The sequence below is a fragment of the Pagrus major genome, chromosome 23, assembly GCF_040436345.1.
Source record: "Pagrus major chromosome 23, Pma_NU_1.0".
Lineage (NCBI taxonomy): Eukaryota > Metazoa > Chordata > Actinopteri > Spariformes > Sparidae > Pagrus > Pagrus major.
Window position 1 is genome coordinate 3563622 of NC_133237.1, and position 25359 is coordinate 3588980.

General features: G+C 40.2%; 2 protein-coding genes across 2 annotated transcripts; one reads left to right on the forward strand and one right to left on the reverse strand.

Moving 5' to 3' along the window:
• Positions 1-1872: 1872 nt before the first annotated feature.
• On the reverse strand, positions 1873-10722 carry LOC141020030 (apoptosis regulator BAX-like). Its single transcript, XM_073495067.1, has 6 exons — positions 10459-10722; positions 10238-10268; positions 8936-9100; positions 8660-8798; positions 7530-7634; positions 1873-5489 (listed from the first exon to the last, which is right to left on the reverse strand). The coding sequence occupies exons 1-6, from the start codon at positions 10484-10486 to the stop codon at positions 5346-5348; spliced, it is 612 nt and encodes a 203-aa protein (XP_073351168.1). The 5' UTR covers positions 10487-10722; the 3' UTR covers positions 1873-5345.
• Positions 10723-10983: 261 nt separating this feature from the next.
• LOC141019675 (proteasome activator complex subunit 3-like) lies at positions 10984-23632 on the forward strand. The gene is made up of 10 exons (XM_073494659.1): positions 10984-11162; positions 12916-12948; positions 13107-13169; positions 14014-14118; positions 14978-15014; positions 15986-16074; positions 17343-17411; positions 19773-19895; positions 19986-20072; positions 22011-23632. Exons 1-10 carry the CDS (start codon positions 11121-11123, stop codon positions 22089-22091), a joined length of 729 nt encoding a protein of 242 aa, XP_073350760.1. The 5' UTR covers positions 10984-11120; the 3' UTR covers positions 22092-23632.
• The last annotated feature ends 1727 nt before the right edge of the window (positions 23633-25359 follow it).

The window sequence follows — 25359 nt, forward strand, 5'->3', positions numbered from 1 at the left end:
TACTGGCTAATTAATAAAACTACCCTTCCCTGCTAATTGTCTACCGTTTATAGGAGCACAGGAGACACCAGGGAGCGAGTGAGAGCGGGAGAGAGAGACAGATAAAGAGAGAGGTAGCAGTGTAGGGGTATAATTATGTTAAGCCAAATCACACATGAACTTGATAGAGCTTATTCTTAGCACAGGGAATGTAGGAAAATGACAGGAAGGAGGACTCAAGTTTATTTCAGTTCAAAGAGCGTTTAACAAGGCTGATCTGATGCACTCTGTAAGAAGGAGGGTTTTTAAAAGGAAAACACAGACAAAGGAAGTGAAGAGAAAGAAGAGAGTGACAGAAAATACTGTAAACTGCTATTCCTTCTGGCCTCTTTTCCAGAGGCCTCCGCACACTTTACAGTGATATTACAGGGTCACTACATGTCACACTGTGAGTTTGTTCTGTAGGTGATGGCTGTGACACAGGTGCCTATTAGCCAGGCTGGCAGCATGGCTCTACGGTGTACAGTGTTGTTCCGTCAATCTGCCACTGAAAAAACTCAACTGTTGGACGGATTGCCATGAACTTTAATACAGAAATCCATGTTCTCAAAAGGGTGAAACCTAATGACCGTGATGAGCTTGCCTGTGTGTGTGTGTGTGTGTGTGTTAAAAGCCTTGAAAACTGTTGGATTGCCATTAAATAGAGCCTCTTATTTATTATCTAGTACCATCATCAGGCCAAAAAAATGTATACATCCAATATTTTTGTTTATGATGAAGTAGCTGCATAATTAATAACATTTCCATTACCCTCAGCTGCACTTTGGATTTAGTGCTGGTCAGCAATTGTAAGCATGCTAACCAAAGATCATGGTTGGGGTTTCTTCACTATACTTTTTTTTCATTTGTACTGATCCATAGAGAAAGGCTGAACTCTGACAGTGTGCAGCCACTGGCTGTGGTTGAACTATGGTTAAAGCTTTGGCAGAGTTGTGACTGTGAATATGGCTACAACTGTAGACTACAGAGTGGAGTCTGTATGGTCTTCACATATCTAGAGAACTGTTGATCCGATCTACTTCACACTTGGCGGGCTTGTTGCTGAGGACGATGGCGAGTGCAGCATTGAATTTTATCCAATTTAGACATGCACATGTTCATCATTAATAAATCATTGAGTGAGATATATACACACACGGAGCAGCAGACAAATAAATGAGTCACAGTAATTTCACATGGTGTACTCGAAAAACCAGAAGAGTTGAAAGTTAAAACAGAGTTTACAGCAGGCCCAGATCGCAGTTGGTTTGCACCCGGTGTAGGAAGAAAAAATATTCAAATAATGGTGGATTGGTCAATACCCTTTTTTATTATGCCCGTCTTAAAGGAGCTATATGTAGTAACTCTAGTTGAAGACATTTGAAAATTACTACTTACTAAAATTATCAACAGAATGTGAATAAATAGCAGTTTTAATATTATGATGTCTGTGTATTCTGTTGCAGAGATATCTACTTAAGTTAGCATGCTAACCAGCTGGCTGCAGCCTGTCTTAGTCCAAAGCTCCAGTGCTAGCGGTGTAAACACTAACACCCCCTCTGGTCCCCGACCTCCCGGTCTGAACCACTAGCTGCATGGCTAACTGAGCAAACTAGCTAACGGCAGCTACAGTTAGCAGTTATGCTGGTGATATGAGAACACCACCCCCCCCCCCCAAAAAAAAACAATGTTCGCAGAGACAATACATTCATCTGCTATTGTATCAAAACTGCCAGCTCAAACACATTTTAACGCAGCAGTCCTTGAATGCATTGATTTTACCATGTTTGTCTCCATCTTCAGTGGAAAGCAATCATTCATCCTCAGGGAGGTAAAGACAATAACTGCTCAAAGTCAGACTTACAAAAATGGCTTTATTATTCCCCCACTTCATCCACAGCATGTATGCATAGTGACATCAGAAGGGTTAAGATTCTTCGATCAGACAAGAGAATCATTTATTTGTGCAAACAGTGTAAACCTCTGAAACTGTTAATCAATTTATCATTTTCAAAAGGCTATAATAAATGTGGTTTAAAAAAAAAACATTTACGCAACTGCGTCAACAATTAATGCACAAGACATTTTACAATTGTGATATGGAAACTATCAATGAATCAAATGATATGCTTGTTTAACTTTGACAGACTGCTGCTGGTGATACTCAACAATTAAGCACAGTGTGATCAGAGTGACATCAGCAGTCTGTGAGAGCTTATTATTAACTCGCAGAGTCATATGACGAAACAATCACAGTACTGAAGATAAGGAAGTTGAGGGAATGCTGTCTAACCACCGCAACAACAAGTAATGCCTAAATACAAGAGATGCACCGATGGTGAAATTGGGTCGATACCAATACAATGATTACAATAACAATCTGGCTGATAGCCGCTGGCAGTACAGATGTTTTATTGTTGTCATCTTCATTATAAAAAAAAATTGCTGATCTGTTTTACAGTCAGTCATTCAGCCCTTCAGTACACCGTCTATGAAATAGCACAAATTCAATCATACAAATTTATGAAACAACTATTAAAATCACCTTCTTTCACGTGATATAGAGGCTTTCTTTTTTTCTTTAGAGGAACTGCTTCAAAAACCTGCTGATGGGGCCCATAGGATGTTATTGCCAATTGGCCAGTAGCACTCAACAAGGTGGATACCGGCCAGTACTCATGTTCAGCTGGTGTATTGGTGCATCCCTGTTAAATACTGTGGATGTCACTCGGTCCCTGAATACAATCATTATTTTTTGGTAATATTGCTCTGTTGTCCTTTTTTTTCCCGAACGAAAACCTTCCATACAATGGCAACAATATAGAAATCTCTATGTATTTATTTGCATCATTTATTTATATTCTATTCGTGAGTTCAACATTCAATAATTCAGGGTTTTATGAGAATTTCTCTTCATTTATTATTAATGGAAAAAATGTAAATCTATCTCACATCAAAATAGTTTCTACCTGATGTGCAGTGTTACTGAATGGAAATGACACATATAGACTGCTCTGCCTGACTATTCCATCATTCATGATACAGGATACAAGAAGAATGACAGATAAAGAAAACCTTTTCTTTTTTTGTGAATCAGGCCGTCAGTTCACACAGCTCTTTTAACTAGATGGAAGCCCAAAGAGGAAATAAACCCAATCTAACCGTGCAACATGACACCCCAGTTCCTTCTGTTATGTGTGCTGGTATAAAGTGTTGTGGGGACATTAGACGGTTTGACTGGGGAGATCTTTAAATCCAAACCTGACACTCATTCTTTCTCTTTACTCGGTTGGTTTCTTATTCTTTGATTATTACCCGTTACCATCATCCTTCAGTCTCAGTCTCATCCATCTTTGTCCTGCTAACAAGAATACTGTATGCATATTCTTGATATATGTTTACAGTGTACATTTTTGTATATACACATGATGTATTAAAGAGGGATCTCACCTCTGTTGCTCTTCCTGACGTTTTCCCCCTTTAAAGGTTTTTTTTTCCATTCTCTGAATGGAGGCATTTTAATAATATACTTTAATAAATAAAACTGACTTGATCCGACTCCGTTTCAAAGCAGCCTGATCAGCAGCGATGTCTAATCACTACAAGATTTCTGATAAAGGGGTGTGTTAATTTGATATAAAACTTCTGACCTTTGAGAAGCAGAGACTCTTGACAGACCGCCAGCATCTGCAAGGTCTGAGTCAGCACTACGGTGAGCAAGCTAATCTACCATGTGTGCTATCATTACACTGATAACTCAGACCTACACATGCGAGACTCTGAGGGAGTATTCTTTCATTAGTTCTCCCTCACTGAAAAGAGGCAGCAGGTCATGTCTTTCCCTGTCCCGTATATATTCTCTACTTTTTCCATGAGCAGTTGTTGCGTGCTTCTTCAAACAATACAAGAAGACAAGCCAGCAACGATACGATAACTAATCTAGTGATGGACTAAAAACTTGGTATTTCACCCAGCACATTAAGTCCTGCGTCACAGTGTGTGACAGAGTGATTTGTTCCTCATTAGCTCACATTTTATCCTCTTGTCACTTTTTGGATAAACTGTTAAACCTTACCCTAACCTGTTTATTTTTTAATCTTTAACCTCAAGTTTAGACCTAAAGGAGACCTCACACCTAATTTTAACTTTAAACAGAACTGATGTCTTTTGTTATCAACGCTGTTCCTGTCCCATGTGAAAACAAAAGCCAACATTGATTTATTATTTTAACCCACACCACCATCTTTTCCTAATCCTAATCAAGGAGTGTTGTTGTCTAAACCAAACTGTGACTGAAACTGAAAATAATGACGAGAAAATGCTGAAAATCAGGAGCCTAACCCAGGTCATCAGTCAGCAGTTACAGAACCTGAACAGTTCTATCACTGCTGACTGATCACTGTTGTGCTGGATGAGTGCTTATCCCGACTAGTCCCTCTTTACATCTCGTCAACTGAATATAAGTCAGACAAACACTTTCAATGTACATAGATGTGAAACCACAGCTGAAGCATGCACTGCTACATCCTGAAAACCCCACTGATCTCAGTGAAATACCAAGTTTTATGGGAGTCCAACAAAGTGGTGCCTTCTGCGGTCTCCGACAGTCACGTCATCCTAGCCTTTCTTTTACGTAGCGCCCCGTCGAGTCTCCCCTGTGAGAAGGTGGGTTTGGCGTTTCCCTGCTCGAGCCTCCTCAGGGATTCCTCCACCCTCCTTCATGACAACAGACCGGATCACCCGGGTCATGCAAGAATAGTGAAGGGATCAAATAAGAGCATTGGGATGTTGCCCTGTATGGAGAGGCACTAAAGCTGAATGCTGGAGCTGGAACATTTAGATACACACCTACATCAGTGTGCTCGCACCCAGCGTGGAGGTGTGGACCAGCACCATCTGTTTACGGCCCTAAAGAAACTAACACTGCCATTTTTGGAATTTCTGTTTCATAATTACTTGGAGGATGAACTACATATAAAATCAGTTTGACCTGATACAGTACGTCAATAGAGAGGGTAGAAAAGCAGAGAGTGTGTGAGAGGGTCAGGCATATTTTACAATTTGACCTCAACTTGGGATCAGGACGTGAAAGCATGTCCAGACATGATGTCACCACATAAAAACCCTGAATAATAAACCCTCTGGTAAACATTTTACAATCAGGTCAAATACCGCCTGGTACACCTTGAAGTATTTGCTAAACATAGTGGTATAGCTGGACCCAGGTATATTGTGTGTGTGTGTGTGTGTGTGTGTGTGTGTGTGTGTGTGTGTGTGTGTGTGTGTGTGTGTGTGTGTGTGTGCGTGCGTGCGTGTGCGCATGCGCCTCAGGGCTGTCTGGTCAGTCTCCAGGTGATGAAGCTTCCTATGGCCAGGCCGGCGATGAAGATGAGCACGAAGCCGTAGTTGTGAGGGCTCCACAATGACACGTTCTGCACGGACGCCGCCGCCAGGTCAGAGAAACTGTTAATCTGTAGAGAGACAGCTCTGATCATGTGTTTGCTGCTGCTTTTCCCTGCAGCTGGCTGCTAACTGATAGATCATCCTGCTGCTGCTGGATGTCTCCTGATATCTGCGTGTTGGTGTTGTTCCTGGAACACCATAGTTAATGTTGTCTGAGGGCCTGTTGCAGAGTCATAGCTTTGCGACTGCGTAAAAAGATCGGAAGAATACACACATGGGAGATGTTATCCTTGCAAACAGGCATTTAACATTGTGGACGTGTCTCTTTTAACCCAAAACATGTGTTTTTCTTAAATGAACCTAACCTTAACCAGTTCTAAATATCCTCCAGTCTTTTGTGTCTCCTTAATTCATTTATGCATGTTGGATTTAGGAAGGTTTTCTACGGGTCTCTTTTCAATTGGCTCCTATTGTATAGATAAGATCAAACACCCTGATGAGGTAACACTTTGTAATAAATGGTAAATTCATAGTTAATTAAACATTAGTTAATAGTTTCTTCACTTTTAACAAACAAATACATGCTTCAAACCATTTATTAAGCTTTAGTTTATCATGAAGTTGCAACTGATGTTTATAACACTTTGTAAATTATTAATAATTCTGTGTAGTTCATCTATAAACATTTGGATGGTCATTATAATAAATTGTACTCCTGTTTATAAACCTTTACAACTGCTTCATAAATGATTTGTAAAGCATTTCATTGATTATTAACAGACAAATAACTATTAACTAAAGTTTAATAAACTATACATTTACCATTTATTAATGAGCTTTAAAAGTGTTACAAAAAAATGATTGTGGCGTTTTGGCGCAATTTTTCTCACTGTAGTGTGACTGATGTAGATGAGATATATTCAATTCAATTCAAAAAACTTTATTTGTCCCCGGGGGGCAATTTAATATATAATATACAGTGCAGGATTGTGTAAAGTGCAGAGGGCCTGTCTCTATGTGTTGGAAGGTTGTTTATCTTCTGCTTTAAGATGTAATTACCATTAAACTATCAGCAAATTAAGTTGTATTTCTCACCTTTAACTTGCTAACTGTCTCGACCACAGTTTCCTCTCCCTCTCTGGCATGTATTCACACTTCCTCTGTCTTTTCTCTCGCTTCTTTTTAAACAAGTCAGGAAGCTGACTAGCTTGCTTGCTTACGGCATGTTGATGCAGACACTGCTTATATGTTTGACCAATTAATTGGGTTCAGCTGATGCTGATAATTACCTGCTTCTAATGGCCCAAACTGTTAACATAACCAATAATATAAATTTCCTATTATCGGGCTGATATTTTTTCGTGCATCCCTAGTTCAGTCCTGCAAACTCCTTGTACAGCTTTCAGACCCCAGGAGCCTAACATCCCATACTTCTCATATAGCAGTCATCAGGAGGGGATACTAAATCCAAGTTACAGGTACTGGAATGGATGTGTGTTTAGATAAACACGGCAAAGAATAGTGCTCCATACAGAGGTAATGTTCAGGTTCAGATTCCTATCTAGACACGTGGAACTATCTTTTTGAAAGTTCCTGCAGTGGAAGCACTGTGGCTGATGTTTTCAATCTGCCGAACATTTCATAAAGCAATAATTAAGAAAATAAGTTGTAAAAATAATAATAATAATAATAATAATGATAATAAAGTCACTGTAAATATACTTAGTTTAAAGGGAAATTACAATCACTTTTGGCAAAAATGTTAAATTATCATAAAAAAATAAAAAAGACAGAATGTATTTAAATGCTGCAGGACTGAGAGCACTTAATTCTTCAAATCTAACATTTGAGTCTGGTGGTTAAACAGCTCCCCCTACAGCCCAATGTCTCCACTGACATATAACACATCATTGATTACTGACTTGTGTGAATTGAATATGAATATCATAGAGAACAGTCCATTTCACTGGAAGAATTAAATAAAAATGGCTTCATCTACTCTACTGTATAATCTCATACAGTGAGGCCAGATGAGCAATGGTCTCAGTGTTCTTACAATATTCCTGTGACCACAGAACTAACATGGGAGAGGAAAGTGCTTAACATACCCATCCTCCATGTTCCCGAATCCAGCCCAACAGTTTTTTTTTGAAGAAATCCACAGTCCACTTCAGGATCTCCCTCACTGACTGAGGGAGATGGGCCTCCACCATCTGATGGACAGACAGACGGACAACAAAACCACAAGGTTTATATACAAAGTGAAGCTGCAGCCAAATTCTTCATTTAATTTCAATTACATTCATCGGAAAACCAAATTTACCAACTTGCGGTTGCACTGAAGAGAAATGCCACTCAAATAACGGTAAATATTAGCACACCGTAACCTCAGTCTGCCTCTCAGAGAGCTGGTGGTAACGTAGCGTTAGCAAGATTTATTTAGATTTATTCCTTGCAGTGGCACTGCAACAGACCTCCGTGACCCAGAGTGGTCACAGAGTAGGTATGATAACATGATGAGAATTGAGCTTAGGTATGTGGCATTACATAGTTAACGTTGTGAGACCGTCGCAGTTTGGTTTAAGAAAAGATAATGGTTTTAGGTCAAAATAAGTACATTAATTCCGTAATTATTTAAGCTTTATTTAAGTTGTACATAAGTATACAATTACCAGCGAGTCAGGGACAAGGGGTGAGGTCAGGTGGATAGGTGGCTCATGCACAGGACTTTTACATGAGAAACCGGGGTTCATTTCCCCTGTGGAATCAAGTTGTTTTAAGGCAAACCACAATTTCTCTCTTTTGTGCCATTCTTTAATATCCTGCAATGTTTAGAGGAAACATCAGTAGAACCAATTACATTGCAATCTTCAATTAGGTTGAGTCAAAGTGTTGTGGCCCTGGATGACAGACACAGCTGTGCTGAGTGCACAGTTAGTGTCTCTTCAAGCCTAAATATATATATATATATATATATATATATATATATATATACATATACATATGCATAATCTGTACATTTCTTCTATATATCAAATGTTTTTGTGATCGAGTCTTTTTTGAAAGTTAAATGCTATCAAATAGGCCATATCTCATTATCTTTAACAAAATTAAAATCAGGGGTAATAATGGATTATGACTAAATTTTTATGACCCTGTCCGTCAAAACAACAGACAACATGAAAGTCTAACGCCACCTCTCAACAACTCTGATTGGTAGAAAAAGCAGCTAACCCACCCTGACAGCCAGCTTGCCAGCAACATAGAAGAGCACAGCGATCCTCTCCCAGGTGATCCCAGGTTGAATTACTTTGTCTGCCACCTCCTTAAATGTGTCCCATTTGGGACTGGAGCAACAAGCCACCCCATCTATTGCACTGCAACAGAGACACAAGAGAAGATGGAGACAGTTTATGATTGGAAAAACTTTTGTTGAAAAAATACAACATACAACCACAGAAGTTTCAGCACTCTAACAAGAGCTCTGAGGCTCTGAAGCGGCTGAGAGACTCACTCTTGGAACTCCTTGTCGTCTTTGACCCTGTCACCAATGATACGGATCATGATGCCCAGCTGGGTCACCACCTTCTGCTCCTGCACAGTCTTTAACTCCACGGCCAGTGGCGTAAGGGGTGGTACATCCTCCGAGGTCACATCCCTCAGCTCCTCCTGTATGACCCTGGACGAGAACAGGAGGTTAATAGACAGGCCCTTTCCCAAAATGACCCTCACTCACTAACTCTACACTGTGCCCAGAAACTCCATTTAAAGAAAAAGCACACCTGTACAAAGCATCGTTTTTAATTAACTAATGAGTGCAACTTCGCACAGGCGGTGAGTATGTTCTGCTTCACCTTTCTCCTGTGCAAACGAGCGGAAAAATCTCCGTCGATGGAACACTGGATAAACACTAAAAGATGACAAACCCATATCTGAGCATCACATCAAGTATGTCTGTAACTATTTCTATTTATTGCCTTCCTTACTGCGCATGAGTCACTGCACAACACAGGTACAACATGTACTTTAGGAAGGGTGCAATTACGGTAAACGGGTGACAGCAGATACTGTGAAATGAAACTGAAACTTGCTCTGAACAATAAACTTAACAATGCAAACAATGGAGTTTGGATAGAAAATGTAACTACTTGTTAATACTTAACAACTATTAATACTTAATACTGCAACAACAACTATTACACAGTGTCTACTGAGTAGGTTTGGAATGTGTGTCCAGAGCTTTGGATAAAATATCAAAACATAGCAGGGAAAAGGCTGGTTTGTCTGAGTAACAGTCTAAAAATATACTATTATGGAAGACAGAAGAAAAGGAGCAATTCTTCACGTTTGCTGATATATTTTGTGTGGCTCACCTTTTCAATTCATCAATTTTGATATACATGTCAGATGTCTTTACAGATGATGACACACTTTAAGATGGTCTAAAAATGTTGCCACACGATTTAATATAATATAACAGCAGTTAAACTGAGCCTTAACATGGATGATGATTAAATGGGGTGATTTTATATCGTTATAAACTGAATATGTTTCTTTTTCAGTTTGTTTTACCTGTTGATTGAACAAAAGATTTTGAGGACGTCACCTAGGCCTCTAGAAACAAGATACTTTGTAAGTTTTTTTACATAATTTTGGCCAAAACAGTAGTGATGATAGATGATGTAAATACACGGCTGTCTTACTTTTGAAATAACAATCACAGACTACTTCCTGGTTTGTTTTGGACACCTTGTTTTTTTCACCAATTGAGAAAACATCAGTGTAAAAAAATCTGGAAAATAAAAATGAAACTTACTCTTTGATCAGGGCCTCTCCTATCCTCTCATCTGTTGATGAATAAAAGCAACATTAGTGTACACTAGACAACCTCTGGCTATTTGAAATATTTATTAATTAATTATTATTTTCAGTGTTTCCGCCATGTTGCCCGGCTGATGCAGCCGCCGGCGATAGAAAAATACAGCAATACAAATCTGACTTGAACTTCAATTTACAAAAAGAGGTGTTCCAGCTCACCTGACATGCCGTTTCCTTCACACGCCATGGACTAAAAAATCGATTTGAAAAACACAAACTCTGCTCCTTCACTGTCAGATTAAACTTCTTTTCTAAACTTAAGGCGGCGAGGAAATATAAAAAAACGTTATGAAAAACTTCTCGTGTGAAAGTCAGTTGCAGTGGTACTTCAATAGCAACAATGCTCCATTTAGTCATAAAAAGACCCCGTTAAGTCGGAGAAACAAACACGAAAGTGAAGTTCTGCCGAAACAAACTGAGACTGAAGATGAGAGTTCTGGGCGGCGCCAAATAACCATAGCACTGACGGTGCTTCACCTACATGCATCCGTGTAGAAACATGCGTCTTGTGGTCATCACCGCTGCTTTTCCCCTCGGAAACGTTCGCTCTATCGTGCTGAAATGACTAGAATGTGCATCTCCTCTACCCCAAATGTGCGTGTAAACGCTCTGTGATCACATTTTTTGCTTAGAAAGTTGCTTTTGGGGCCTTTTTCTTCAGACGTCAAAAAGAACTACGCATTGAACGTGCGCGTCGCTCTCTGATTGCGTCACTGTTTGAGGAAGCGGCTGTAACGTGCGTGCGCTGTGGAGCCGTGAATCGAACAACGGTGAAAAAGGGTTTAGCGTCGCCTGTGCGATTTTTGACAGTTTTCTACGCCATGTCATCTCTTCTGAAGGTGAACAGCGAGCTAAAAGCCAAGGTACGTCTGCGAGAGCTGCCCCAGCACAGCGAGCTGCTCTGTGAGGGCTCTCAGCTCTATATTCACACTTTCCACTGGGTTCTGTGACTAATGTGACTTACTGAGGTCTCTGTAATATGTTGTCAGGCCTTCATTCTCATCCCTGCTCCACGCCTGTACATTTTAAACTCCAGCCTACAAGCTAATTCATATATTTTTGCTCTAGAATATTTTTAAATAAGCTTTTCCACCCATTTGAACTGGTCCTTGAAGTGGTCCCATGTGCAGCAGTTTCCCCCTCGCTACTACACTCTCTCAGTTTCAGCAAAGTTTGTTAACCATTGTCTTCAATGTCATTCTGAAATTAATCTTATGACTGTGAGACGTTTAGATGAGAGCCCACTGATAAATATTGGAGCTGAACGATGTGGTCTTAAAATAATAGCACAATATGTTTAGGCTATATCGCGATACACAATATGTGTGGATGTTTTAAAATCTCCTCATGCAGAAAAAAAGCGTGAATTCATTCATTGAGTACATTATGAACGATCAGTACTGTACATGTATTAATGGTAACTTGTGCCTGACTGGCTGCAGGAACAATACGATAAGTAATGCAACAACTAAGGTGTTTCAATCGTCATCACTGAGTTATTACTCATGTTCAATTCTTCTTCATAGGTAAGTCTGCAGTTAAAGGGACAAGCCATAAAACTGACCAGTCACAACAGTTTTGTGACAATTTTTCTTCAACAGTGGTGGCACATTTATTAACCATTTGTTGCTTATTTATCAATCGTCTTCGTCACCACTCAAATAAAGGCAGCCCTTCGCTCTATTTAGGCATCATGTATTGGGAAAAATTACAGTTACATTACGATTGCATCAGTGCACCACTGCCTCTCTCTTTAACTGCAGACTGACAGATGAAGAAGACATGAACATCTCATGATGATCGAAACACCTTGGTGTTGCATTAGTTAAAGTATTGTTCCTGTTGTTATGTCAGACATGGTAAATGGTAAAGGTAAATGGACTTACATTTCTATGGCTCAAAGCACTCAACAACAATACTTGTCTCATTCACCCATTCACACACACATTCATACACTGATGGCAGAGGCTGTCATGCAAGGTGCCAGCTGCTCATCAGGAGCAATTTGGAGTTCAGTATCTTGCTCAGGGATACCTTGACGTGCAGCCGGGGATCTGAGAATCAAACCAGCAACTCTCCCTCCCGAGCTACAGTCGCCCATGACATGAGAAACTGTTAATACATGTACATTATTGATAGTTTATGAAGCACTACATGAATGAAGTCATGATAATTCATGTACCCTTCCTATGAAGTCTGACCAATACTTCAATATTAACATTGCAACAGTTTTGTAAGGATGACTATCACTTTAACAAAATGTTAACACAATGATCTTTAATGATAAATAATAATCATATCGCCATACAACGATATCCAAATTATGTGTCCAAATATAGTCTCAAATCATGATAACGATATAATATGAATGTATTCCCCAGCCCTAATAACTCTACATAATATACTAGTTAATATTAGCTCATTACAGATATATTGGCATCTGCAAACATGTCAGCCAATAAATTACAAAAAAAGTCTACAGAAATGATGAATATGTGTTTTGAAACAGCGTCAACATTCTATAATGTTTCCACTATAATGAGGGAGATTAAGTTTGTATGTAAAATACAGCCACTGTTGGGTTTGGGTTTTAACTCTCCGTCAATCTGTTGACAGGTGGAAACATTCAGGGAGCAGATCACCAGTGAGGTGAGTGTTTTGTGTGCCATGATACAGTCAATGTTTCCTCTCTCTGGTTCTCTCCTTGCTCTCCTTGTCTCTTGCTCTCTGATTAAATTCATGATTCATGTTAGCATTGTTAGCATAATTTCACAGCCTCTTTTATTACAAAATGTTTGCTACTGCAGGCAGAGCACCTGGTGGCCAGCTTTTTTCCTAAAAAACTCCTGGAGTTGGATCACTTCCTTAAGGTAAGTGACCCCTACTGAAGGATGTTATGATCTAGAAAATATGTCCTGGTTGATGTGGCGACACCTGTGATCACTGGTGGTAACAACAAGTGCAGTTTAACACTGCAACAAACACTGGTTTAGCATCAGAGGTCAAATTAGAATCACAGTAACACTGGTTTACATGTTCCATCGTTTCCTGTCAATCCCTCATATATATCAAGGCCATTTGAATTCAGCATGGTAACTGTGGACTCCGCCTCGAACAATGAACATATTCTGCACAAAACAATAAATGCTGATTGTAAATGACACTGACTTGATGTTGCATGAAAAATTCCAACCATAAATAGTATAATATTTTTTTCACCCAATAACAAAAAGGTCTTAAATACAACCAGTAAAGGGTTAACTAACGTAGACGGGACAGTCTTTGGAAATAAGCCGTGATCTCACTGGACCAAACCCTCGGCAAGACCTTGTCCAACTTCTGTTGAAGGCCATCTCAAAAGCTTTGCTAGCCTACTGTGATGCACGATTAGTCCCAACAATGCAGTAGTTTTTATAGACAATTTGTGAATTATTCTGTGAAACTCCTACTTGTAGATATGTACCTGTTTCAAATGTGCGCAGACGTGCCCAAGTAGATTAGTGGATGTGTCTTTTAGAATTGACACAAACAATGTCCCCTGAATCCCAGTGTCTCCCTCATTACCTGTCATGTCTCTACTGACTGTGAGAAAAGCGCAACGATGCCCAGAGAGGACTTGAAATGTGTCTATTATGTATGATTTTTTTTTTCAGGCCTCTATCATTGTTTGTACACAAGTCAGTTTTCGACCTTTTTCATGTGGTCCACATCCAGGAGCCCATTTTCAACGTGACTGACCTGAAAGAAATCCATTCAGAGATCAAGTGCAAAATCCCAGAACCGATTCTCTTCACTAACAGCCATGATGGCATTGACATGGTAAGTCTACAGTATCTTCTGTCAGTGTACGCAAGTGATGAAACAAAAGATCCTATTGCATCTGAGCTCTTCTTCTTCTTCTTCTTCTTCTTCTTCTTCTTCTTCTTCTTCTTTGTCTTGTTGTCTTCTTCTTCTTCTTCTCCTTCTTCACCTTCTCCTTCTCCTTCTTCTTCTTCTCTTTCTCCTCCTTCTTCTACTTCCACATGCCTCCAATTAGTAAACAAGTGTGTCCTATGCCTGAAGACTGCCAACATGCAGTTCACTTAACGCACACAGAATGTACACTTGTGCTTATATCGCTACAAGGCAGTATTCCGAGCTAAGCGCGACACACAGTTCACCACAGTACTGCTGCATACCAGTCCAGTTGTTGGTGATAATGCATCTAAAAGCAGGACTGACAGTCAAGGACAATGAAGTTTGACATCAAGTCATACTATTTTTTCTCTTTTTGATAGGATGATACGCCAAGTAAGTCCATCCATCAATTTCTGCCACTTATCTGCCTCCAGGTCACATTACTTGATACATTTTATGACACACTAGAAATTATTATCTACAGCTGGAAAATACTGAAAAATATGTGATGAAAATGTCAATAAAATCATGTACTTAAATAACAATAGGCCATAATGTCCCTACTGGTTTGCTGTCGTTCTGTGACTGTGAACATGAAGTTATTAGGATTCATCCTCTTGGCAACATGAATGTCTGAACAAAATTTCCCGATAACATATTCAATACAGCAGTTTCAGTCTAGTCCAAAGTGGTGGGTCGACTGACCAACAGACCGACATAGAGCCGTGCTGCTGGCATAGAGTCTAAAAATGAAATGTCTCTTCTTCCATTTGTGCTGCAGAATTCCAGGAAGAGGAAACTAGGAGATGATGTCCCAGGTGAGAATTATGAATAAATGAACTTTGTGTTTAAGTTATGTAAGTCCATATTGCCCCTCTTTTTCATTGTATATGTGATCATATTGCCCAACTCCAGGCCTATGAGAACACACTGAATTGTGTATTTGGGTCATTTTTCCATGAATTCAGAACTTTTTATGTTATGGGCTTTTTTTTAAAAAAGTAGTGTAAAAAACTAAATCCTACAGTTGTACTCCAAATGCTTTTTAAGTTTGGTCCACTGAGCTTACTTGAATAATTTTTGAGATTTATTTTTTATGTGTATTCTAAGATGTGATAAAACTGTATTACTACAGTGAATCAAATTTGATTGAACGAAAGTGTAAAAATATTGGAGATATGAATTTTGGAAAATTACAGATGATTTGTTCGGGTAAAAAATGATTCATTGTTATTCATTTGATTCCTTTAAACATTCTGCAGATACTATTTAAATGAGTACATGTTGCAAATCATCCTTAGTACCATGGATGTTCAGGACAAATGTCAACCCAATAAAGTGAGTGATAAGTGATCAGTGAGGCTGAGAACACATACAGAGAATCACATTAATGCTGAAATGTAGCTCAGAGGCCAAGCTTAAAAAATTCTAAACTGAAAAAGTATTTGGAGTTCAGCCATGCCATTAATTAAATAGTAGTTTTTACATTCATTAGAGGAAATCCATAACATGATCTTGGAGGGCCGAGGTGAGTTGGTTTGGAATGACTCATTTGTTACATATATTTTTAAAAGTCTGATGTCTGAATGAAGGAGAGAACTATCAGACGTCAGTAATAACACTTGAATTAATCAAGCCAATGCCTGTTGAGCTTTATCAGAGCACAGTCAACCAAATAAAAATAGTGAGCTGGCTCTGGATCTTGGTCCAAATCATGGAGCACAGTGTGAGAACTCAAACCAGCACGAGAGGAAGTGTTTGTAACTGTGGATCCTGTGATCGGTTCCAGGGGAGATGATGAAGTGTAACGGCAAGCTGGTGGACCTGATCGAACGAGTCAAACCAGAGATCAGGACACTGATTGAGAAGTGTAATACAGTAAGTGTTCTCGCACACACACACACACACACAGTATTAATCAATTCACAGTATACTGACGTCGTAATATGTGCAAGCTTAATCGACCATAACCAGATGGTTCTAAATGGTAAAATGGTAAATGGACTTGCATTTCTATAGCACTTTCCAGTCTACAGGCCGTTCAAAACACTTTACAACACTTGTCTCATTCACCCATTCACACACACATTCATACACTGATGGCAGAGGCTATCATGCAAGGTGCCAACTGCTCATCAGGAGCAATTTGGGGTTCAGTATCTTGCTAAAGGACACTTCGACATGCAGCTGGGGGAGCTGAGGATTTGAACCAGCGACCTTCCGATTACTAGACGACACATTCTACTAATCCTTAGAGTGAACAGCCGCCCACTCTAAATAAAAATTCCCTGTATCTGAAATGAATTCTTCACCATGAGGGATAAGAGAAATGTAAAAGTCAATCCAGACTATAAATAACACACTTCAGTTGGACTTGGAAGTGCTGCTCACAAACCACAGTAAGAGTCCTTTGCCTGCTCTTCATCTGACAGCACACTGTGTATTTATGTTTAAACTATTTCTTCATGCAATATTTAAAATTGATCCACTGACCAAATAGAGCAGAATGTGTCCATATCTGGTTGATTAGTCTTGCTTTCATTGAAGAATAGCACTGCTAATAAGCTCTACTAGCTCAGTGATAATTACATCAACATTAATGTATTTATCTCTTACAGTGTGCATACACAACACAAAACTGGACAGACAACAAAAGTTAGACAACATAATTGTGGCTTAAAACAGTTTTTAAAGAAATAGATACAATGCACTTCCTGTGCCTTCTTCACAATAAAAGTGTTGTACAAAAGCACTGGTTCAAAGCTTTTAATGTGAAAGATCAGTAAATGCTGGGTTTGCATCAGCTGTAACTTAAGACAGCTGTGATACACGTGGACCAATCAGTTAACAGTAAAAAAAGGCTGAATTTCAATTAAAATAAGAGCAAGAATTTAGGTATGAGTAGTAAAAACCACAGAGATTCAGTTAGAAGATACACAATACTGAGAGCTGACCCAAGGGAGCGCTCTCTCTCTACTTTCCAGCACAGACACATGTGAGTTCACAATACACCTCTGTTTTAACTCCTTTTCACATTTGAACAGGGAAAATAACTACTCACGCTGGATTAACACTAAAATCAAGCCAATTGTCATTTTCTGTACACTGAGAGGATCGTGACTCCACTTGTCTCTACACTCTGGCAGGTTAAGATGTGGGTCCAGCTGCTGATCCCAAGAATAGAAGATGGAAACAACTTTGGAGTCTCTATACAGGTCAGTCTCCATTGCCTTCTTTGACAGGTTCAATCAGCATCTTGTGCACCTTGCCCCCTGACTGCCCCCCACAGTTTCAGCTATGGCAGCGGTGGTGTATGAAGGTGCAGCGACCGGTAGCTCCTCCAAATGATGCTACATTTGAGATGTTTTGACAGCTTTATTTCTGAAACACATACTGCCCATGGCAGAAATACTCTCATCATCACTGGAGGAAAAAGAGTTTGTTTTGGACTAAGAGCAGCAGACTTTGAGACCGTCACGGCCCACGGTGCTTAATCCAATCCACTCAATGGGCAGACCGTTTTCTGAGCCGACAGAGAGCAGGGCCACAGTGAGACAAGGAGAGGTGACCCAACATCGATGTTCGGTGCTCACACACAGTCAGAGTTGATGGATAGTGTGTCCCAGAAGTCAAAATTTGCGATATGAAGATGCCGACCACATTATCATCACCATCTTGTTGCTGCTGCTTACATTCACCCTGACGCAGACTCAAAAGATGCACTTTGTGTTCATGAATATTTGTGTATAAAATACCTTGTACCTCTAGTGCAGCACTTCTGTAGTCAGTTCAAATCCCAGGGGGGCCTCATTTATAAACCTTGCATATGCACAAAAAAGGTGAAATGTGTTTATGCCACTTTCTAAGCATACATTGGGATTTATAAATAAAAATACTTCATGTGGAAACGTGTGTACATTAATGGAAACTTTGACTCTTGCATACGTACATTTCGGAGGCTAGGGGAATGGGCTACGACGATGTTCAAGTGGTGAATAGAAGCCAGATTGTACAACTCACATCTTAAATCAATATTTGATCCGTGCTTTCTCACCATCACACCGACCACCCGGGGTGCAGCAGAGAGGACAGGACTGTTTGGTGACTAACTGATGAAATTATCATTGTCGTTGTAGAAATCCAAGATTACATCAAAAAGCATTAAAGAATGAATATATATACACCAATCAGCCACAACATTAAAACCCCTGACAGGGGATGTGAATAACATTGATCATCTTATTACAATGCAATGTGCTCTTGGGAAACTTTGGGTCCACACCACCCACCCAAACACTGTTGTGGACCAAGTACACCCCCTCATGGCAATGCACATGCAGTGATATGTATGTGGCACAGCAAACCTGCTGAATTTGAAGTCCAGTATTTTTCTGATCAAGCATTTGACAAATGGGTTCTGTCATAGATATGATAACAATAATAATAAATAAATAAATAATTTAATGAAATCATTATTATTATTTTACTTTTATTATTATTAATAAAAGTAAAAGAATAATATTATACAGTGAGGTGGAAAATGGATGATGAGATGATTGAGAAGAATAATGAAATATTAATGAGACAGGTTTTTATTTTATTCAATTGACTGACTAATAGACTAAGAATCGGTAGGATCATTGCTAAAAAAATAACCATTGGTGCAGATGCAGCTCTGGACCATGTAGAGAGCAGGCTAGGGCTAACCCTCTCTCTCAATGATGCTAGCAAGGCATCAGCTGATTTTAATGTTAACATTTTGATAACCCTGTGCATTCAGTATGGGGCGTGAAGTAGTTTAGATGAGCGGTTCTCGAGATAGCTGCAAGCAGCAGTACCAGAGGCATTCAGTATTCATAGAACCATGAAAATATACTCAAATCAACTGAATGTTGTATGAAATGGTTCTGCTATAGGAATTCTAATTTAGTCGTTCTAATTTTAAGTATAGTCATTTAAATACAATACAACAGTTCAAGTCAGCACATCACTACTAAGACTCTGTTGTCACCTGCTCCCCTCAGTAGTGTTTGCACCTGGTCTATATTGAAACATTGTAGTGAATATATGCAGTCTGTGTAGTCACCATGTTTGACAGTGGGGGGCAGCACTGACATGCTCCACATCATTGGCTCTGACAACAGTGCAGAGTAAATGTCTTTGTTGTCAGGAAGGTTTCCCAGCTTCCACTGATTGATCTAATCACACCCATTATATTCACCAGAGGTAAGGCTGAGGTTTAAGTAGAAGTTTAAGAGGACAAATGTATTTTTTTGGACTGTGAATCATGCAAAGCTACTCCGGTAGAGTGCCAGAATGAAAATATAGAGCTTGATTGGGCATTATAGGTCCCCCTTAACAGTTAAACACAACAACTGTTAAAAAGTGATGGTCATCTTGTCACCATTTGCTTTGCTAAAGTTGGCCCGCTCTTAGCACGATGAACAGTTGTGTCGTCATTAGCGGGCAGCTTCATGTCAGGTATACGAGGTAATGAACATGCGTGCCAGTCATACTGTGGTCCATGTGTGACAGTAATTCAGTTTTCTGTTTCATTTCACCACGTGTGTCTACAGGAAGAGACCGTAACAGAGCTGAGGACAGTGGAGTCAGAGGCGGCATCTTACCTGGACCAGATCTCCAGATATTACATCACCAGAGCCAAGCTTGTCTCTAAAATTGCCAAGTACCCTCATGTGGTGGGTAGTGTCTCGAGCTCTTCTCTGAGAGAACACCTCTGGTTGTGTTCATGGTTAACTGTGTGTCAATGTGCTGTCTGTACTATGCAGGAGGACTACAGAAGAACCGTGTCAGAGATCGATGAGAAGGAGTACATCAGTCTGAAGATCATTGTTTCAGAGCTCAGGAATCAATATGTGAGTGTTGATTTGACTTTTTTAAACCCTCATCCACACAAGCTGCAGTGGAACATGGTAAAAAGCTGCAAGAGGATTAAGAGCATGATGTTGAGGTTACGGGGGGGTTATTGGAACTTCTCTGTACAAAACCCTCAACATAAAGGCTGTTACAGAACATGTATATGTCCCAAACTTGTTTCAGGAAGGCACAACCTCTGAACTAAATAAGTGCAGTCTTATTTGTCAAATGCACTCAGATTACAGTCTATGTCAAGGCAATCAAACCTGAATTCAAAAGTCTGCTTTCATTTTGCCTTGGTCATTACTATTAGCTGTTACCCTTTAAAGCATGCAATACCTAAAACCTGCTGACAGTGAACTGCAGACAGCAGCTGAAAAGTTATTTTATTGCAAGTTTATACTATACTATCACAGATAAGCATCTGTAATCATGGAGGGTTTATTGCACGCATTTATTGTTCTCTTTATTACAGTTTATGTTTCCATGAACACCTCTCTCAACTCTGTTTACAATAACAAAAATATAAGGTGAGTGCAGCTTAATGTCGGTATGATTATTAGTCAGGATCATTTTCAGTAATAATAGGTGCCTGCTGAAGTTCAGCCATGCCCTCGGTCAAACACCGACACAGAGATTGGAGGGATACAGACTGCGTAAAATTACACTAAAACATTTTATCTGCTCTGTTGTGGGTTTTTCCCGGCTCAAATGAGGCGGAGGTGGTACCATTCTGTGCATGTGTACCGTGCCTTTAACTGGCACATGCAAACTCTTTTTACACTGAATGTATTTTAGGAGTTTTAATTATGATGATCCAGGACTGCTCTGAAAGTTAAGAAGGGTAAAAAGGGAGGGAGTCTGTCTGTGTGCTGCAGCCGACACACGAGCAGACAGCACTTGTTCAGACAACAGAGTCTTGTGTTGTTGTTTTATATGATCAGCAAAGTGCCATTCATAACCCTCAGCTCCATGAATAAAAAAAGTGACGTTAGATCAAGTAAACATTGGCTTTGCCTATACACTCCACACACACTAATTACTTGGTAACTGGATACCATCGTCTTGACTCCTTGTCACCAGTCCCTTCCACTTCTTGTGGTTGTGTAAGAAATTGAACATGATGGAAACTGAACAATACTCACCTGTTTGAACAGTCACACGCCGCTGCTTTTCTTCTTCCTTGTCAGTTTTGGCCGCACTTCTCCTGGTGCACTGTGCAGATTACAATACAACACCATGCTATGCCCACTACATTAGCATTATGCCACAATTGACCGATCCAAAGCAAACCAGGCTGACGTTGGTCATCTGACATCAGGCTAAAGGGCCGTCATACATCTAGAACAATAACTAAAACAATAATACTCCACATCACAACTGTAACGACAATGACAGTGGGGAACGATATCTTTGGGATCTCTTTCAGAGCGATTTGATTAATGATAGAAACAGTGACAACCGTCTGAATCTACAGTGCCCTTAATTAGCTTGATTTTGGGGACATTTTATTACCAAAGAATGTTGCAGGAGTGCTTATAATATTTACTTCTAATTGCAGCCAACCTCTTTTATGTTTGCTAATTGATGGCATTTAGGAGACAAGAATATACTATAATATTATATATATATACTGTTTTTGGAGCACAGAGCAAAAATGGGCAGGACTTAGAAAGAACCAATCACAGTTACAAATGACGGAAAACCACAAAGTGCAATGCTTTAGAAAAGAGTGTTACCCATGAAGACACCTGTAAGAGTTTTTTAATAGCTGGAGGCGGCCACCTTGTCTTTCTCTACGCACGAAAAACCCTGTCTGTCAGTCTTATGTCTGGTTTCTCAAGTGCAGATAAAACAACAGATTAATGTCTCAGTCAGATGTCAGTGTGGTTTACACAGAACAATGCTGATCTCTACTTTCTGCTTTTTGCTTTTAGGTGATTCTTCATGACATGATCCTGAAAAACATTGAGAAGATCAAGATACCCAGAAGCAGCAACTCTGAAGCTCTTTACTGACAGCCCCTACACAAACACACACACACACACACACACACACACATATACACACACACATACAAGAACACACACATTTATGTTACTCCCCTCTCAGATGTGCAGAGTTGTGGGATCCTCCTCTGTCTTTGGTTTCGGCCTTAATCTGCAGTCACTGACATGGTTTCTGGCACGTAACCTTCAGTTTCGGCTCTTTGGGAGCTGACCTCAGACCTTTTCCCATAAGTATCCCGACTGCATGCTGCTGTTACAAAGAGCACCTACATGGCCTGCCTCTAATCTGCTGCTCCGTTGGGACCGTAGCTCCGAGGTTCCTGCTGGTTTCTCTTCCTGTCTCGGTTATCTGGAGGTGTGGTCTTGTGGATGCTGTACTCTCCCAGTATTTATCATCTGTTTTGAATGTTTTTTGATTTTTCCAGGTTTTCTTTTTTTAGCTCTGTGTTGCCTGAACCACCCAGGGAAGGTTCCGTTTGTTCAGTTTTTGCCCCTGCCTCTGAAGCTCTCTGAGCACACCACTGTCCAAGAGGAAAAAAATGTGGAATTTAAAACTCCACTCAGTACTCCCCTGGTTGGCCTAAAACTGTCAAGGGACCTACTTCACAAATATAATGCAGACAGCTCTCCTCCGTGCTTCTGACCACAGCTGTAGTTCTTCAGCTGAAGTGTTGCTGTTAGCCTGATATACAGAGAATTTGACGTATCTCGACCTACTCCATTTCAAATTGAGGATTCTTGCTCTTGACATGAAGGTTCATTGTTCTTTCTCCCCCAGCCTTTTATTAAAAGTCTTGTGCTTGTTGTATAACTGACACTTGGAGATACTATCGCCTCCCCAGGAAGAACCTGTGTGCCTGCCCTCGTGTTACAGGAAAGTGTGCTACATAACATTTGTTGGTGTGGTGCTTAAGGAGGTGACACTTGAGGTCCAGAGACACTCCTGCTCTGAGCACAGTACCACACTGCTGTCAGTATGTACCTGTCAGACAGGTGTTCAGTCATTAAGGTACCTCCATGTTTCGGTCACTATTAATCAAGCAGACTTGAACTGAACTAAGCCTGCAGCATCCACACAGGTGTTTGCACTTTTTAAACCTGAACAGACATCATCTGAGGACGGTGTGGGTGTTTACCCACCGTGCTTGATTGGCATCCTCCTATAGGTGTGCACTTTCACATTTATCATTCCTATTGGTTCATCAGATTTAGTGGCTTCAAGTCATTCCAGGTCAGCCCAATGCTGCATTCCATTGTACTTGGAACTCAGAATAAAAACGATCTCCGACACTGCAATGAAATGAAACAGTCATCCATGTCAGATTTCCAGGTCAGAAACTCAGGCAAGATCCACCAAGCCCGACTTCACGACAAAAGCACAAATGACATCACAGCAGTATGGCTGCACACACAGTGAACAATTACCAATAACCTGTTCATCACATTTTACTTTGTGTAGTGTTTGTGTTGTGAAACATGCTGTAACAACTTTGTAGATGCCACTTTCATTTAGTTGATATGTGCTTGATAAAAGTCTTTGCGAGCCTGTAGTAGAAGCCTACTCCTCCTGTCTCTGTTCAGTGCCCCAATCAGATAAATGAGCTGCTCTACTCGCTTGTGAAGTTATCAGACTTTCCATAAAAACATCCGTTTGCCTGCAGGCAGCCATGTTATCCCGAGCAGCACCGGGACGCATTTAGATTGGAAGTTTGGAATAATGACTTGGAAACATCGACTTCCGACTTGCACTGGATTGCAGCATAACTTCAACTTCAGCCTGAGCAGAGGTCTGATTAGTTAGAATAAGTGAAAACACCTGTTCATGGTGGGCCATTAAGTTCTTCCTAAAAAGAACAGGCCATCATTTCTACAAGGAAGACGGATTTACTGCTGGTCAGGAATTGACCTGCCTGGTTCGCTTCATGCAGAGTTCAGTCAGACTGAACCCTTACAAGCAAAATCTGATGATCTCCAGATTTATTGTGCAGCGTTTTGTGTTTTGTTCACTTCATAATCAGATATTGAAGCCTGGTGCTTTTGTAACTCGACAGTACTGTGGGAAATGAATGCAGTTAGGGAACGACTTTAAAGTGGTTTTATACAGGTTTTTTTATTTTAATTTGGAGTGAACAAAGGGATAAAGGAACAGACCTCAGTGACTTTTTCACAAAATGTAGTTCAAGCAAATTTAAACTAATTCATTCATTTATTCTTACGAATAAATTGGTATGCAACACACCAGATTTCACTCTTCCTTCATTTCTATGATGGACGGGGTGAGATGTATTAACTTTCAGTCTTTAATTGACCTTTTGCAAAGTTCAGACTGTGCAAAGTCTGGAGTCTCTCCAGTATCAAGCCAGAAAGGGTGGGATTGGCCTCTCTTTCCACTAATGCTGATTGTTTCAACTGTGTCCTTGTTCATGTAACTGCTACAGGGCGAGGTCATGAGTTGAGGGGAATAACAACAGTGTTTGATAAGACAATGTGTCATATTCATGAATGGGATGTGTTTGTTAGCGGGCTAGTCTTGCCAGCACTAGTAGTTTATAACACTTAGAAACCTCCCACATGTTTTTTCTGCCCCTCCTGCTCTTTGCCTCAGGATGTGAGCACATTTGAACAGACAAAATCAGGTGGTGTTCCCATCACTCCACTGCATAACTTATGTTACAAGCTAACATGACAAGACTGTAGCATTTTAGTCAACAAAGACAGCATACAGACGGGGAAAGCATTAAAGGAACCCCTATGAGGTACAAGTCGCAGATTGTTATTTATAAGCTCATATAGTCTTTTGTCTGAGAGCGAAAATAGTCAACTTTTCCACTCTCCTCCCTCCCAGTGTTTTTTACATGCGGTAGGCCTATTACTGTTGTAGCAACATGGCTACTGTAAGCATCCTGACTACTGTCCAAAGCAAAAAAAAACAGCTGTAAGAATCCCAATTTGACCTCGAAACCCTGATATCAGTGCTATGAATGGGCAGTTAAACAGCCGTCTCAAGTCCCGGTAGTAAGAAAACACACATCAACCAGGAACCAGACTTTGACACAACACCGGAGCACTCTCCACCCAGTGAACGCCCGTCCGTTCACCCTTGTTTTACCTCAGTTTCTATCTCTCTCCCTCTTCACCTTCTTTGCCTCCTCCATCAGCAGGTTTTTTTTCTTCCGCAGTGTAGAGTTTTCCTCAGTATTTCACGTTGTTCCTCCGAATGCCTCTTCCTGTTTTGGTTGCGTATTAGCGGACGCGCTTCCTTTGTGCTGGAATTCAA